At 38.9% G+C, this 14,600-nt stretch overlaps 2 protein-coding genes and 1 long non-coding RNA gene across 7 annotated transcripts in view; 1 reads left to right on the top strand and 2 right to left on the bottom strand.

Annotated features, from left to right (window-relative positions):
• Positions 1-7,025, bottom strand: part of sccpdhb (saccharopine dehydrogenase b) — a 23,921-nt gene extending 16,896 nt beyond the window's left edge. For 2 of the 4 annotated variants that reach the window (XM_057822305.1, XM_057822307.1), the window contains exon 1: positions 6,911-7,025. Coding sequence is in view for 1 of the 4 variants with exons in the window: in XM_057822304.1 (XP_057678287.1) it covers positions 2,978-3,173 (196 nt within the window). In the remaining 3 variants the exon portion in view is untranslated. Of the gene's footprint in view, positions 1-2,977; positions 3,596-6,910 lie in introns of those variants that run through there. The other 2 variants (XM_057822304.1, XM_057822306.1) reach the window with 2 other exon arrangements.
• On the top strand, positions 5,377-14,600 carry LOC130907348 (uncharacterized). Of its 2 annotated transcripts, XR_009061450.1 has the most exons (6): positions 5,377-5,779; positions 5,883-6,045; positions 8,395-8,436; positions 8,518-8,616; positions 11,303-11,394; positions 11,516-14,600. It is a non-coding gene; the product is annotated as an uncharacterized LOC130907348 (long non-coding RNA). The 2 variants fall into 2 exon arrangements; XR_009061449.1 differs by having other exon boundaries at positions 5,377-6,045.
• Positions 8,147-14,600, bottom strand: part of cnstb (consortin, connexin sorting protein b) — a 58,469-nt gene continuing 52,015 nt past the window's right edge. Inside the window, exon 10 of the mRNA XM_057822308.1 lies at positions 8,147-13,096. Within this exon, the coding sequence (XP_057678291.1) occupies positions 12,882-13,096 (215 nt within the window). The 3' untranslated portion in view covers positions 8,147-12,881. The remainder of the gene's footprint in view (positions 13,097-14,600) is intronic.

The following is a 14,600-nucleotide window of genomic DNA, read 5'->3' as shown; positions in this document are numbered from 1 at the left end:
TTTTCGTGTTTTTCCGACTCGAGTGAGGCATTAACTTGACGGTCTGAACGTGACAAGTCGCATAGAACGGGACCATTTCAAATCCGATCTGGGTCACTTTCGTATGTGGTCTAAATCCGATCTGGGCCACATTTTTCCAGACTGTCGCGGCGGTCTGTACTGTCCAGTCCCGCAAATCGGATTTAATGCAGCAATTACGTCATCAAATAGCGAGAGAGTCGTTACCGTAGCGATGCACCTGTGCGTTATTAGCGCCCAGCTTGCAGTGAACACTGCTTTTGGGAAGGGCTGCGCTTGACAACAGTCATAAAAAATAAAAATGGGTTGAGGATAAGCCTGAGAATGCTCAGTTTTCTCTCTGTTCCAAGTGAGCAATATTTCAACATTGCCTCCACGTCCGAGACTTGGGACAAACTGCCCGTATGTGTGTGTGACGTGCACGGACAGTGCGTGCATGCTATCGATCCATATAAACTTTGAATATAAGCCTAAACGGGGATTATTTATGTCTGTTATTTGTGTCCACCTTTTGAAAAGCAAAATATGATATCCCTGGAATGACGGATGACGTCTGTCATTTGTTTTGATGCTTCTGCGCATGCGGGTCTTCTTGCTTAGCGCGTGTCCGACTGCGAATTAGTGCGCATGCGTAATACTTGAACGGTCTCAATGGATAAAGGCAGTCTGAACGGGCACGCCAAAAAAACGGATATGACAAAAAATCGGATTCGTGCATTAGGACCTGTAGTATGAACATAGCCTAAGAGGACTGATGAAAAGCAAGACATACTGCAACAAGAAAGTAGAACAAAAACTAGAGATTAGGAGCATATTATTTATTCAGTTAGACATTTGTGTATATTAAATTGTGGGGTAAATTTTGGTATTTCATCCTAATACCAAGATTCATTTTGCACTTAAAACTGTCTAAATATGTGAATACCAACCGGTGCGTCATGGGGCATTGGTGTGCAATAAAATATCATCAGGTGTACAGGGTAAACTATCCAATGTACATTTTGCGATGTCAATGAAAAGTGTCAAAGTCAGAACAATTAAATGTGATTCCATTCCATGTGGTTACAATTTATTCTTCCGTTCATCTTCAATTCCGCTGGAGCCTATCCTAGCTAACTATGGCCAATAGGTGTGGTACACCCTAGAGCTAATCACACACATACACCCATATCCAAGTAAAATTTGATTAAAACAGCACAAAAGGTGCTGCCCCCTTCCTCCCTTGTCTAACATCTACAACTCTCAGTGCGTAGGAAGGGCAAGGAGCATCATAAAAGACTATACACACCCCAGCTTCCATCTCTTCAAACTGTTGCCCTCTGGCAGGCGCTGCAGGGCCAGGGCCTTTCCCAGCTTTATACAAATCAACAATCCTTGATCGCCAGTCTTCAGACAGCTCTTTTGACCGAGCCATGATGCACATCACACAATGCTTCTCATCAAGGCAATTCTTACCCGGTGTGTATTTTATAGTGGGCAGGGCAGCTTTAAAACACTCATCAGTGATTGGGCACACACCACACTTAAAATGTTTGGTAAAAAATGGTTTCAATTACACTTCATGTCTCCTAAGGCAGAGGGTTCACGTAATTATTTTTTCCCCTTCTGTCGTTGTTTGCATGCTATTCTCATTAGAATATGAAAACCTATAAATGTTTGGGTGGTTTTAGTTAAAGCAGACACTGTATTTCCATCTGTGTGCTTTTAACAACGATCAGATCACATTTGATGGTGATTTTATGCAGAAATGTGAGAAATTCAAAAAGGTGCGGATACTTTTTCATACCACTGTATTACCACTAAATCACCACTTGCTGCTAGTCACTTTACTCCCAATCTGTGTGCACTGTAACCTCTGTTTTTTTATATATGGCGGAAAACACTCAGGTGACTTGAAGTTCCGCTCTGAGACCCTCAATTTGGCGAACTTTCAAAATTGTCCGAAATGCATGTGTGATACATCATTGGAAAGCTTAAAATCTCAATTTTCAGGGGGGGAACAAAAAATTTTGAACAGGAAGGCATTTAAAAAAAAAAAAAAAAAATTTAACAGCAAAACCCTAATTGGAGGCGAGAGCAGAATTAAAGATGCCACGACTTTAACGAGATATTATAGCGTAATTACCTTGTTTCGATCCAAAAACTCCATGTAGCATGTATCACAGTGTGAAGACACAGCTGTGAATGGCCACAGCCGGATTTTTTTTTAATTTATGGGTGAAACATGGTGATATAACAAGGGTTGCGATGCAGAAATCGCAGACAACAAGTAGTGGTTGAGATTTTCTTTTTCATATAGTCATCCTTTTAAACCTTATTTTTCCTTTTTTTGTTTGGATCGATTATTTATCATCTAACATATCGGGAAAAATTCTACAGTAACAAAAAAAAATACGATTAAGTGATAGTTATGAGGTAGATATCTGTGACTTTTTTACAGACGCCAAATTTTTCATTGTGTGGTAATTCCTTTAAAAGTTTAAAATATGCGAGTGAATAATAATTTAAAGTTTTTTTTTTTTTTTTTTACTGAAATTTAGACATCAATTAATGATTCTAAGCTAAAAATGACAGACATTTTGAATAATAATTACTTGAAGCCGTTTCACGACGTCTGTAAACGGGGGTTTTCAGGGTAAGACAGACAAATTAAAAATAGTTCGGAGGCTTAATGCGCCATGAATCTGCTATGGAGGCATATAGACATATTGTTCTATCAAACACAACAGCTCGTTCGGCTTAAAATACAGCAGTTCATTTTAAACAGGGGTGCAAGAGCAGAAACTGCTTTTTCAGTCTTGTCTGTTTTCCGTCATATATATATTAACCAGTACATCCTGAGTTTTCTAGCAGCCTTAGTAAATCACGTTTTACTTTTGCTTGAGTCATTTAATGCTAAACAGTGCTCGAGTACAAATAGGGGCACAGTGCTGTGACTGGCTATGTTTTGTATACCTACCCAGCCTCTCGGCAGCCTGCTTTAACACCCCCTTCAGGCGTTGTCCGTTTCTCCCGGCCACGGCCCATTTTGGACGACTGTCTCTGACACTGTCGGCGGCGAAGCGGGCCAATTCTTCAACTACAAATTTCCCTGTAAAGCCTGAAGCGCCGAATATTACTATGTGGTAAGGTCTGCTAGATGTCACCGCCTCCATTTTGTACGTGTACAAAGACGTTCCGGGTAGCGTTACTTCCGGCGGTTCTCAAGGTGGTCGGCGCTGACTTAAAATTGAAATAGATATATTTTATTTTTGTTGTTATTTCTTTCATAACAATTATCATTGTCGGGTTTCTTTCTGTCGTCACTGACGAATTATCTTTCATTTATTGCACGTACTTCTGACGCCACAGAAAGTTCAGCTTTACAAAAATAGATTTTAAACCAAGGTGAAGGCAGCAGGGAAATATATGTGCTTAATTATTAATATGATAGTAACTAACGTAATCATGCTGTTCCACTCAAATGTGTCAAACATGCACCAGACCCCGCCTTGAGTTTGTTAGTCCCATTCAGGTATACGTTAGCGCATCAGCCATATTGAATGTCATGCGATTGTTGATGTGTGTACACTGACCTCTTGTGGGCAAGGTTAGTGCATTTTGTCCATGACGTGAAACATACATATAAGGACACTATTTTTTAAAACACTACTTAGTTTGACATTACTTGACCGAGCAATCACTTAGGCGCTACTTTTCAAAACCTAGCATAGTTAAGTAGCTGAACTGTACATTTAAAAAAAAAAAAAAAAAAAAAAAATTGCAGCTCTGCTTACCTTTTTGGGACCCTCCAGACTAAAAAGAACTATCACTGGCCAATTTCACCCTTTCCTTAAAGAGCATACGACACCAGAAAAAAAGTCTTAAATGGCATTATTATGTGAATTAGAATCATATTTTGAGACGATTCGACTATATACAACAATTTAGCAAAGCGCAGATGACGAGAAATTAGTCTTTTAATCTGCCGGTTAGCCACGCCTACAATTATAGGGCTTTAGCGTCCCCAACAGGTGGATGACGTCAGCGGTAGACTAGGCTCATCGGTTTTACTATTCAGCCCATTGAGGGGGAATTGTTCAGAACGAGGAAAACGCGACGAAGACAGCTGCAAAATGTCATTGTTTCAGTCTCTCTACTACCAATATTTTTACAGGATATTCTTTTTATCCAAGTATTTTTCCCCAATAGCTATATAAATGGCTTGAGAAGGACCAGTCAGCCCATCGAGGGGGAACTATTCACAATGAGGAAAACGCGACGAAGAGAGCGGCAAAATGTCATTGTTTCTGTCTCTTTACTTCAATATTTTTACAGGATATTCTTTTTACCCAAGTACTTTCCCCAATTGCTAAATAAATGGCATGGTCATGACAAATAACAATCTTGTGCTAACTGGAATATAAAATAATAAAAATCCATTTATTCAAGACGACATGGCAAAATTACTCCATAATGGTCAAAACAGTCGACTTTACCTTTACTGTCACACCTCCCGAACGATATTTTATGACACCTAAATCGGACATATGTCATTTCCCTTCCCCGGCTTCGGAGAATGTAAACAGACCAGAAGGAGCAACAGCTAGCCGACATGCTAACCCGAACCGAGGGATGTTTCAAAGTCTTCGAAGTGGAAAATCACACATAACTAGCCTGGATTATTTGACATGACGACCCGGTTGTCGAGTTTCTTTGCGGATCGGCAAACCGCCCGGCGGAGAGCAATTTACAGTTCGTTCGCTGAAGGAGGGTGGCTGGAATTGTAGTGCAGCTAACGTGCTAACAGCTAACTGCTAATGGGCATGAGGACAGCTTTTTACATGCCTATCAATGATCAAACGTAAGTAGTCCTTTATTTAAAGGAATTTTATAGTGTTTACTTTGTAATCACTGTATTCGTATTTGACATAATACAAAACAAGATATTTACTCACTTCCTTGTAAGTCCAATGGTCCCACAGTAAATATCCACGGTGAATGGGAACCTTTTGAAACTCCAAAAAGGCGCATACGCCTCTCCCGCATACAGAATGATTTTTCTGCAGCCGTTTGGCTGGCGTGATGCAAAAAATAAAAGTATTAATCCGCAAAATCAGCTGAATCCTTCGTCCTCATACACAACAGTACACTGTAGCATGAAGAGGACGTCTTCTACCGTACACGTCACAGCGCCCTCCTCCTCAATGCGAGACCGAAGCCGGAAGTCACTCATTTTCCTGGCGCGGGATTCAAAAAACTAAATAAATATAGCGATCGCTTCCACACACATCCAAGCGATCCATATCATTCAGGAGCATAAAATACCGCGTGTATTATGAAATAAACATGCTTTTTCGTGTCACAAGCACTTTAATACACGTGAACATTTCAGGGACAGTGGTCACTGCGGTGGACAACAATTCAAAAGTTCGTCATTTAAGACCCTCAACCTTTTATAGAGCAAGTGACTTTTTTGTAATTAAAAAATAAATACTGGCTATTTATTTATCACTATTTTTAATAATGTTGTAATATAAATTTCTAAATGGATACAATGTTAATCTAACTAATAACAGACAGGTAATGGGCTCAAGTTAGTCTAAAGTTGTTTTTTGTCATAGTATTTGACTCGTTGCATGCCGGTGATGGCGATAAATGTCCAATTAATTTAATTTGGCTGTGAATGCTCATGTTTCAGTGCCATTTACAGAGCTAGAAATGAGTGCCCTATTAAAATGATCATCATAATTCGTGCATGGAAAGGGGTTTCCTCATGGTGGTAGGTCAAATATGTTTGTACAAATAGTACCATTTCTAAGGGTCTTTAATCACAAATACAGTGTTAACACTGATCCATTGTTTGTTTATTTTGAATCTGACAGACACTGCGCCACGCCTTTAAGTAGGGGGCCGTCCCACACTCCGCTTCAGTCAGTCGAAGTTGGGCGCAGTTATTTTCAGTCACATGCAGCGATCTAGGTTGAAAAAGAACAGGAACACAAACAGGAAGGAATGTCTCAGGAGTGATTTGTTCGAGGATTCAAGGTAACAGGCCCGGATCTAGGTTGACCCACCAGGGTGGGGACTAAGAAAACATGAGGGGGCACCCACAATGCATTTTTTTTTTTTTTTACCCTCTGCATTTCTCTGGGTTTGGGACCGGCGCAAGTAGGACACTGGCTTGTGTCCCGTTGAGGCTGCATTTTTTTTTTTTTTTCTTCATCTATCTACTTATCTTCGCAGTCGGCATGATGTTATGATGACGTCATCTCGCATGGCAACGTGTCGCCATTTTGAGATGGGGGCACGCACAGGTAAACAGCCGTAGACAAACGCTGTCTAAAATTAATAATTTTCAGCTGTGTTTTGCGTCTTTTTTCATAAAAACGTCTTAAACATGACTTATTATTACCACGAGTCACTGCCGACAGACGCGAGGAGGCAATACTACTTAAAATTGGCGTGTATTGGCCTGCAAATCTGCTCATACAAAGTCACAGCTGATAGCTGGATAAACAATCCAAAGGAATTGTCTGCAGTGGAGTTCGGAAACATCTACAACTACCTCATAAAGAATTGTGGGATTGCCTGTGAAGACAGCTATGAAAGAGGATGTATCCGCATGTCAGTGGAAATTAAACACGCCAAGTTTTGGCTAAAAGACAACTTATTCTCCGTCAATTCTTCCTACGAATGCAACGTTGAGCTCCAACCACCTCAACACAAAATATGCACAATATCTGAAATCGCATATGTACTGCACTGTCTGTAGCAAATTTTGTCGACCCTCTAACTCGTGGGTAATTAGCATATCACAAGTTTCATGCTAAGTGAATCTCTCACTTTTTTTGCACTGAAGTACACACAGTTCACATATTTACGTTTTTAAACACATTTAAACAATACATACCGGCGATGCAACTTAAAATTCACGGCAAAGTGGTCACAGAGACGGTGCAAACTGACTGCGGCCGTCGTCGTCTGATTCTCTACTGAACAACGTCCCTTACTCCCTTCCGTGTTGCAGTTTCATTCAAATAAATTGCGCATGAGATGCAGTAAATTAAGGCGTCCACTAGATGATGCTAATAAGATGTAAAAGAAACTCAGGTATTCAATCACAAAACCCATCAATCTTTTATACATAACAACACCGTCATTTTGATTGGGTGGGCACGACTCACGTCTGGGTGGGCCGTGCCCACCCTGGCCCCCCCATACATCCGGCCCCGCAAGGTAGTCATTATATTTTTCGTACCATGCATGCATTTTGAAACGTTGTGAAAAAAAATTAATGGGATAAATTAACCGCTTCTGCATTGGCGTCATAATTCACAATATTTACGTAAAATAAATGCTAACTGCCCGGTTTTTTGCTGTTAACCAAGAGTCAAGACTGTTTTACGTTCATATCAATAAAGAATTCAGGGATTTTCCCATTTACTCACAAGAATTTTCAATGTAAAAAGCTGACAATGACAATTCAGACCTATTTTATGTATTGTTTGTGGTAAGGCGGCTCCACAGTGGCTTAAAGACTAGCAGCACATTTGACATATTTATGTAAAATGCTAACTGCCCGGTTCTTTGCGCTTTTAACAAAGAATAGAGACAGTTTTACGTCCATATCTATAAAGAATTCAGGGATTTAATCATTTATTCACAAGAATTTTCAACGTAAAAAGCTCTTTGTGGTGATAAGGCGGCGCCACAGTGGCTTAAAGACTAGGAGCACATTTGACATATTTATGTAAAATAAACATATTTACGTAAAATAAATGCTAACTGCCAGTTTTGTTTGTTTTTTGTTTTGCTTTTAACTAAGAATCGAGACTTTTACGTCCATATCTATAGATTTCAAGGATTTAAGCATTTATTCACAAGAATTTTCAACGTAAAAAGTTATTTGTGGTGATAAGGTGGCACCACAGTGGCTTTAGTCATATTTACATAAAAAAAAAAAGCTAACTGCCTGAGTTTTTTTGTTGTTGTTGTTGCTTTTAACCAAGAATCAACTTTTACGTCCATATCTATAAAGAATTCAGGGATATTTTCACAAGAAATTTCAATATAAAAAGCTCTTTGTGTTTCCGCCTGGTCAGCTGTGACGGAGATAGGCCCCCTCTTAATCGGCCCCGCCAATATATTATCAAGTCTATGTTTGAATTTATTCATCCATGCAGCCTATTGTTAGATAATGATTGCAATAGCTATAAACTGAAATTGTGCCATACGAAACAAACAAAAGTCATGTTGGACATTGATCAACATTATCTATTGTGACAATCCATACAGTAGGACGTGTTCAACTCACCTCTTGGAGCGAGACAGATTTTTTATGCGTTAATATACTACTACAAAGCAGTGAATATTTTTTATTTTTTTTACCCACAGCAATAAAACATGGTGTACAGACATCAACTGTAAAAAGAAAAGGTAAAATACTCATTGTAAAGTATCCATATCATGTAATCATCATTTATAGTCTACTTTAATTACAGTCCACCTTCATTTCAGTGATAGTCACGTGTCCAGAAAGTGACCCATCTATTTCATCATGGCCATCTTGCACTAGTCCTTGGTCCCTGTAAATACTGGACACCGATGAGCATTAAGGTACCTGAGTGAAGAGGCTGTGAGAAGACATTGTTGCATACTCCAAATTATAAATATTGTCACAATGCACGCAAATTTACTAATATTTTCAATATGACTAACATCCAATTCCTTATCTTAGTTGCTTGTACGTTTGAAGTTTTTATTTTTCGATTCCGTTGTCCTTGAGTTGTGACTTTGAGCGTGTGTAGAGTATAGTCAATGACAGGGCACGTAGACAAACCATTCACACAAATCTGTTTAGTAATAAACATTATGTTGACACTTGTGGTTTAATGAAATGTTGGGCTCGACCTGTACTGTGAGGCAGACACGTGAAGACAATCAAATTAAAACAAAAAAAATTACACAGAAGTAGTGCGGTTCATGCAGAGCAGTTGAAGTCAGTGTGTTTGATGCAGATATGCAGCCTTGTATTTGAGGATAAGATCAGAAAATAGATTACAAATATGATCCGACGTTCCACAAAAACAGTTATACACCTAAAAATACTAATTAAACCAATAGATGACAACAAATAGACACTGCTAAAAGTTAGAGAGCAAAGGACAAACAAAACTACACACTGCTCAAAAAATTTACAAGAAACAAATTGTTAAAATATGCACACAAGTGAATCATAGGTGGAGATTAGGGGGTGGCTGAAAAATATCATTGCATGTACAGTAATTGACTTTCCAATGAATATGAATTTAATTTAAACGGGAAGTTCAGATTTTTTGAGATAAGGTTTAATCTTCGAGTTAATGGAGGTTCAATTAGTCGGTGGAGTTGATTTCAACAAATTCAGTGCAGTTTGATTGTTATTTGTTAGTTTCAAGGCTTCGGAGTTGCTAGGCTAGTACGAGTCAATGGTGTCTACATAGCATACCAATTAAAAAATAACATATGCATACATGAGAATCACCGATGACTCATGCAATCAGTAGTGTTGGCTATGTTTTCAGGATAAAGTTATTAAAAACCTACCACTGCATGTCAATAGTTTTCGTATGAACAGCAACATTTGTAATCCAGCAGCTCTCCAGGGAACAGGCTGTCAAGGCAAGCAGGGTGGAGTGAAATCTCATCGTTTATTTCACTGCTGCCTTTTTTGTGGGAACGAAAGGGATTCCCCAAAAGACTGAGGGCGAATGTCTCTATTGTTGTCGCATTATGCATTTAAAAAAAATAGTCCTGCAGCATGAAGTGAAGTACAGCAGTTTGGTGTGACATTATTTTGGCCACATCGGTATTCTGAACAATGATCTGCATTTTGAATTTATTCGATTGTGTTAGATCTGTAAAATCGTTTTTTTTTTATTGGCATGCTAAGCAGGCACTAGTCTGAAGCCCCTGCAAAATAACTAAATAACAAGCTGCATGGAATTTGTTGAAATCACTCCACTGACTGATTAAACCCCCGCTAACTTGAAAATTAAAGTGCCTATGACAGCAAAGAGCATGTTTTTCATATTTCACGCGGTATTTTGTGCTCCTGAATGAAATTGACCGCTTGGATGTGTGTAGAAACGATTGTTTTATCTATTCAATTTTTTTAATCCTGCGCCATGAAAATGAGTGACTTAGCGTTCCAGTCTCAGGTTGAGGAAGAATGCGAATGTGACCCGGGTCAGCATCTCACAACACAGCTATTGCTTGAGAGCAGTGTTTTTCAACCAGTGTGCCGTGACACATCGTCAGGTGTGCCGCGAGAAATTATCAAGAATTGCATTTTTTTTTTTATGTCGTCGGGAGCAGTTACAGTATGAAGGAAGGGGTAGGTAGAAAGTTCTCAGTCGTATGCAGATGAGTGAGGTATATCTCGTGTCGCGTTCAAAAACTGCTCGGATTTCTAGCGATCAGCCACCTTGCTGTTCACGACACAGTGGACCCCAGCACGTCTACTGGACGTAATTTGATTAGACTAGTCAAGTGTCGATGTACACGAAAGTGTCCTTTCCATTTTATCCATATGTGACGACTGTCAATCCTCTCCCTGTGTTTTATTCCAACACATTGTCGAGGACAGCAAGTTGGCTGATGGCTAAAAATCCGAGCAGTTCTTGAACGTGACACGAGCTATCCAACAGCGCCATGGTGCCGAGCGAGCTTAAACGTCATCTCCAAACGAAACACCCGTTGCTTCAAAATATGGACTATTTTGTTCGCCTTCATGAAAACAGAAACAGGCAACGTTTTTTAGAAAAACTACAAGGGTAAATGAGAAAACCCTCAAAGCCAGTTAGCTTGTTGCTGAACATGTTGCTAAATCCCAAAAGTCCCACACTTTGGCAAGGACATTAATACTACCTGTCTGCAAAGCCATTGTCAGCGAGATGCTTGGGCCTGATGCGGTTAAAGACATTGCTAAAGTCCCCATGTACGATCATTCTGAGCTTTTCAAGCCTAAATGCTATAATAAAAACTGAGAGACAGAGCTGTTGAAGATTCCTGCCAGGATTTGTGTCCCGCTAAAGAGGCTCAAGTTTTACACTAAGTATAAATACTGAGAATTTTTTTTATAATTAAATATACCGTACAGAAAGTAATTTTAAACATTTTTGGTGTGCCGGGAGATTTTGTCGAATGTAAAAATGTGCAGTGACTCAGATAAGGTGGAAAAACACTGCTTTATAGCATGCAGATGGACTGCGGATTCAGCTGATTTTGCGGACTAATTTGTTTATTTTTCGCATCACGCCAGCCCAATGTGCTGCAGGCTTTTGTTGCTTCACCAGGGAGAGTGGTGTGAGGATTTTGGATTTCCAATCAAGAGACCATTGGACGGATGACTAGGTGAGTAAGCTTCCGTGTTTTATATTATGTCAAATACTGGGTTCATGGCAAACGTTTTAATAAGGAGATGGCTTGCATTTCGTGGGTGATAATACTACTGCTGTTTTGTTTATATTTTCAGCGTTTCCCCTTTTCACCCCGGTGACGATCACTGCCTGCCCGCTGCCGTTGGCTGGCCAATCGGTGGAAACAATCAACCCCGTCCCTGTGTGTGACATGAGTTGGGGTACTTTGTATGAGTTGTCATTTTCAGCATTTCCCCCTTCTCTCCCCGGCGACAAGACTGCCTGCCCGCTACAGAAAAAAACTTTGAAACGCCGCTTGGTTCGTGTTAGCATGCTAGCTAGCTGTCACGCCTCCAGCCTTGTTTATGCTCTTTTCTCCATCTCCGAAGCCGGGGCAGGGAAATTGCAAAAGCCTCGATTTACTCTGTTGGCATAAAATACCGTTCGGGAGGTGCAAGAAGTCGACAGTCTTTACCATTATGCAGTAATTTTGCATTTTTAATATTTCATATTCCATTTAGCACAACAGTATTATTTGTCATGAGTCATGACCATACCATTTTTTTAGCAATTGGGGAAAAATACTTAGATAAAAAGAATATTCTGTAAAAATATTGGAGTAGAGAGATTGAAACAATGACATTTTGCTGCTCTCTGTCACAATTTTCCCCGTTCTGAATCTTCGCCCTCGATGGACTGAACTCTAAATCAGTTGAAATCGTGACCACGGACGTCATCCTCCAGCTGGGGACCCTAGAGCGCTACAATGACAGACGGGGCTAAACGGCAGATTAAAAAGACTAATTTGTCGTCATTTGCGCTTTGCCAAATTGATGTATACAGTTAAATCGTCTCAAAATATGATTCTAATTTACATAATAATGCTATTTAAGGTTTTTTTAATGCTGTCACTGGCACTTTAAGCCTTAATGTCTAAAATTCTGAACTTTCCCTTTTAAAATAAAGACCTATCCATTAAAATGTTCTCAATACAAGTTGTAAAGCAGTGAGACAAACACCAAAAATGAATAAAATTCCAAAGATTCCTACTAAGTATTTCATGGGTCAAAATATGTGACTAGCACCTTACCTTTGCTTGGCTTAGCCAAAACTATACCTGAGTAGGCAAGATGGATATTTAGAAGTTCTTTCTACCTAAACTTTAAAAAGCTTCAACAACAACTGAGCTTGAACCGATGATTGAACAGGAACAGTGTCAAGAGTATAGTAAGTTAATTTTATTGCTAGCACTGCATTTCGGGGTCATCAACATGTTTTGCTCCCCCTCCTACAATAGTCAAACTCTGCCTATGAAGTGAATGTTACAAGAACCCTTCTGAGGTTGAAATTTTGCCAAGGATAAACGATCCAAACAAGAAAATCTACACTCAAGAGAAAGTCAAATTCAAAAATTTCAAGTCATTTTAAACTCAAATAAATCGTCCTCTTTGTGACTATCACCATGAATTGCCTCAAGACTTCTCATGACGGCTTATATGTCCCGCGAGGCAGCCAAAGTCCCAGCCTTTCGAAGAAACTCCGCATTTTTGTCATGTAGAAGTTGTTAGCGAAGTCAACGCAAATGTGGGAGGATGAGTCCACCAAGAAGCAGTAGAGAGCGGTCCCACCAGCACTGATCACCACGGTAACAAGACACAGCAAGAGAAGGATCAAGCAGGAGTCTGCACCCACCTCATCTGCAAAATTTCAATACATGCAGTTTCTGAGTAAACTGACTTATCTTGAAACCTGAAATCTTAAGGAAATAAAATCCCAGGCAAATGCAAACTTGGTAGGTGGGTAGAATGCGTTACATTCACTCAGTTATTTACTTGAGTAACTTTTTGAAAAAAAATTTACTTATAAGTTTTACTTAGCCATACTTTTTGCTTTTACTTGAGTAGATTTGTGATGAAGAAACACTGCTCTTACTCAGCTACTTTGGGCTACATTTTTCCTCTTTATTCTACATATTTGAGTTTTTTTCTTTTGTTTGTTTTTTTGCCAGAGACGCCAACAATGGCGCTACCACTTTCACCAATGAGACGTCACAACAATAATCACATGATTACACTGGACCAATAGGACTTAAGCTTGCTGTTCTTTGATCACGCCGGCACCGTAAAACAATTAACAGAGCGCTGCCGTCAAATGACTCCAAAGTGCGGATTTTAACCTCTCTCCCTGTTTTTATTTGGCACCGATTGACCACGGAAGTAGACATAATCCTTTTAGTTTCATAAGAGGAAATGTTTTCTCCACTAGAAGGCACTCTTTAAACGAATGATGCTTAATTTCTGTATTTTTTTTCTTTCACCAGAATTCAAAGATCTTTTTTAATGTTATTCTTTGGCTTAATGTGGTTATGTAGTAGGTTTTTCTTCAAAGTATAAAAATAACAGTTCATACGGATAACTTTGTGCTGAGAAAAATAAAATGTATTTTTTTTAAAAAATTCAACATCATAAGCAGTTACTCACAATTTTGCTGATTACTTGAGTATTATTTCACCAAATACTTTTGTACTTGTACTTGAGTACATTTTTTGCTTGACTAATTTTACCTGAGTAACATTATTTTAAAGTAACACTACTCTTACTTGAGTAAAAGTTTTGGCTACTCTTCTCACCTCGGCTTGTCTCATGTCAAAGGTTGAGTCCACATTTGATTTTGTGGTTAACTTACTGGTAGTTACATGTTGCAGCAAAACTTGATCCCATCATGTAAAAATGTGAAAACGGCCATGTAAAGATGTGATAGTTATGTAAAAACGTGAAACCTATCACGTGAAAACATGAAAACTCATTTAAAAACGTAAAAACTATCATGGAAAGCATTAACACCATCTGCTGGGCTTAATAACTAAAATCTTGGCATTTCTCAACCCAAGAATGAAATAAAACAATCAAATTGTTCAGATTGTTAGCCATTGTGAAGACAGTTTCCACTTTCAATGTTTCAAAGTGATAAATTACATGATAGTTATCACTTTTTACATGAAAATGATCACTTTTACATGATTTAATGTTTTATGTGATATTTGTCAGGTTTTTACATGGTAATTATCAGTTTAAAGTTTACATAATTATGTCACTTTTACATGATAATTACCGTGTTTTTACTTAATTATGCCGCTTTTTAAAATTATGTTTTTGCATGACAGTTTTCACGTTTTTTCAGTTATCCCATTTTTACATGCTA

This window comes from Corythoichthys intestinalis, chromosome 19 (assembly GCF_030265065.1).
Source record: "Corythoichthys intestinalis isolate RoL2023-P3 chromosome 19, ASM3026506v1, whole genome shotgun sequence".
In the NCBI taxonomy this organism is placed as follows: domain Eukaryota; kingdom Metazoa; phylum Chordata; class Actinopteri; order Syngnathiformes; family Syngnathidae; genus Corythoichthys; species Corythoichthys intestinalis.
The sequence above is the reverse complement of the archived record's forward strand: the minus strand, read 5'-3'. Positions and strand labels throughout refer to the sequence as shown.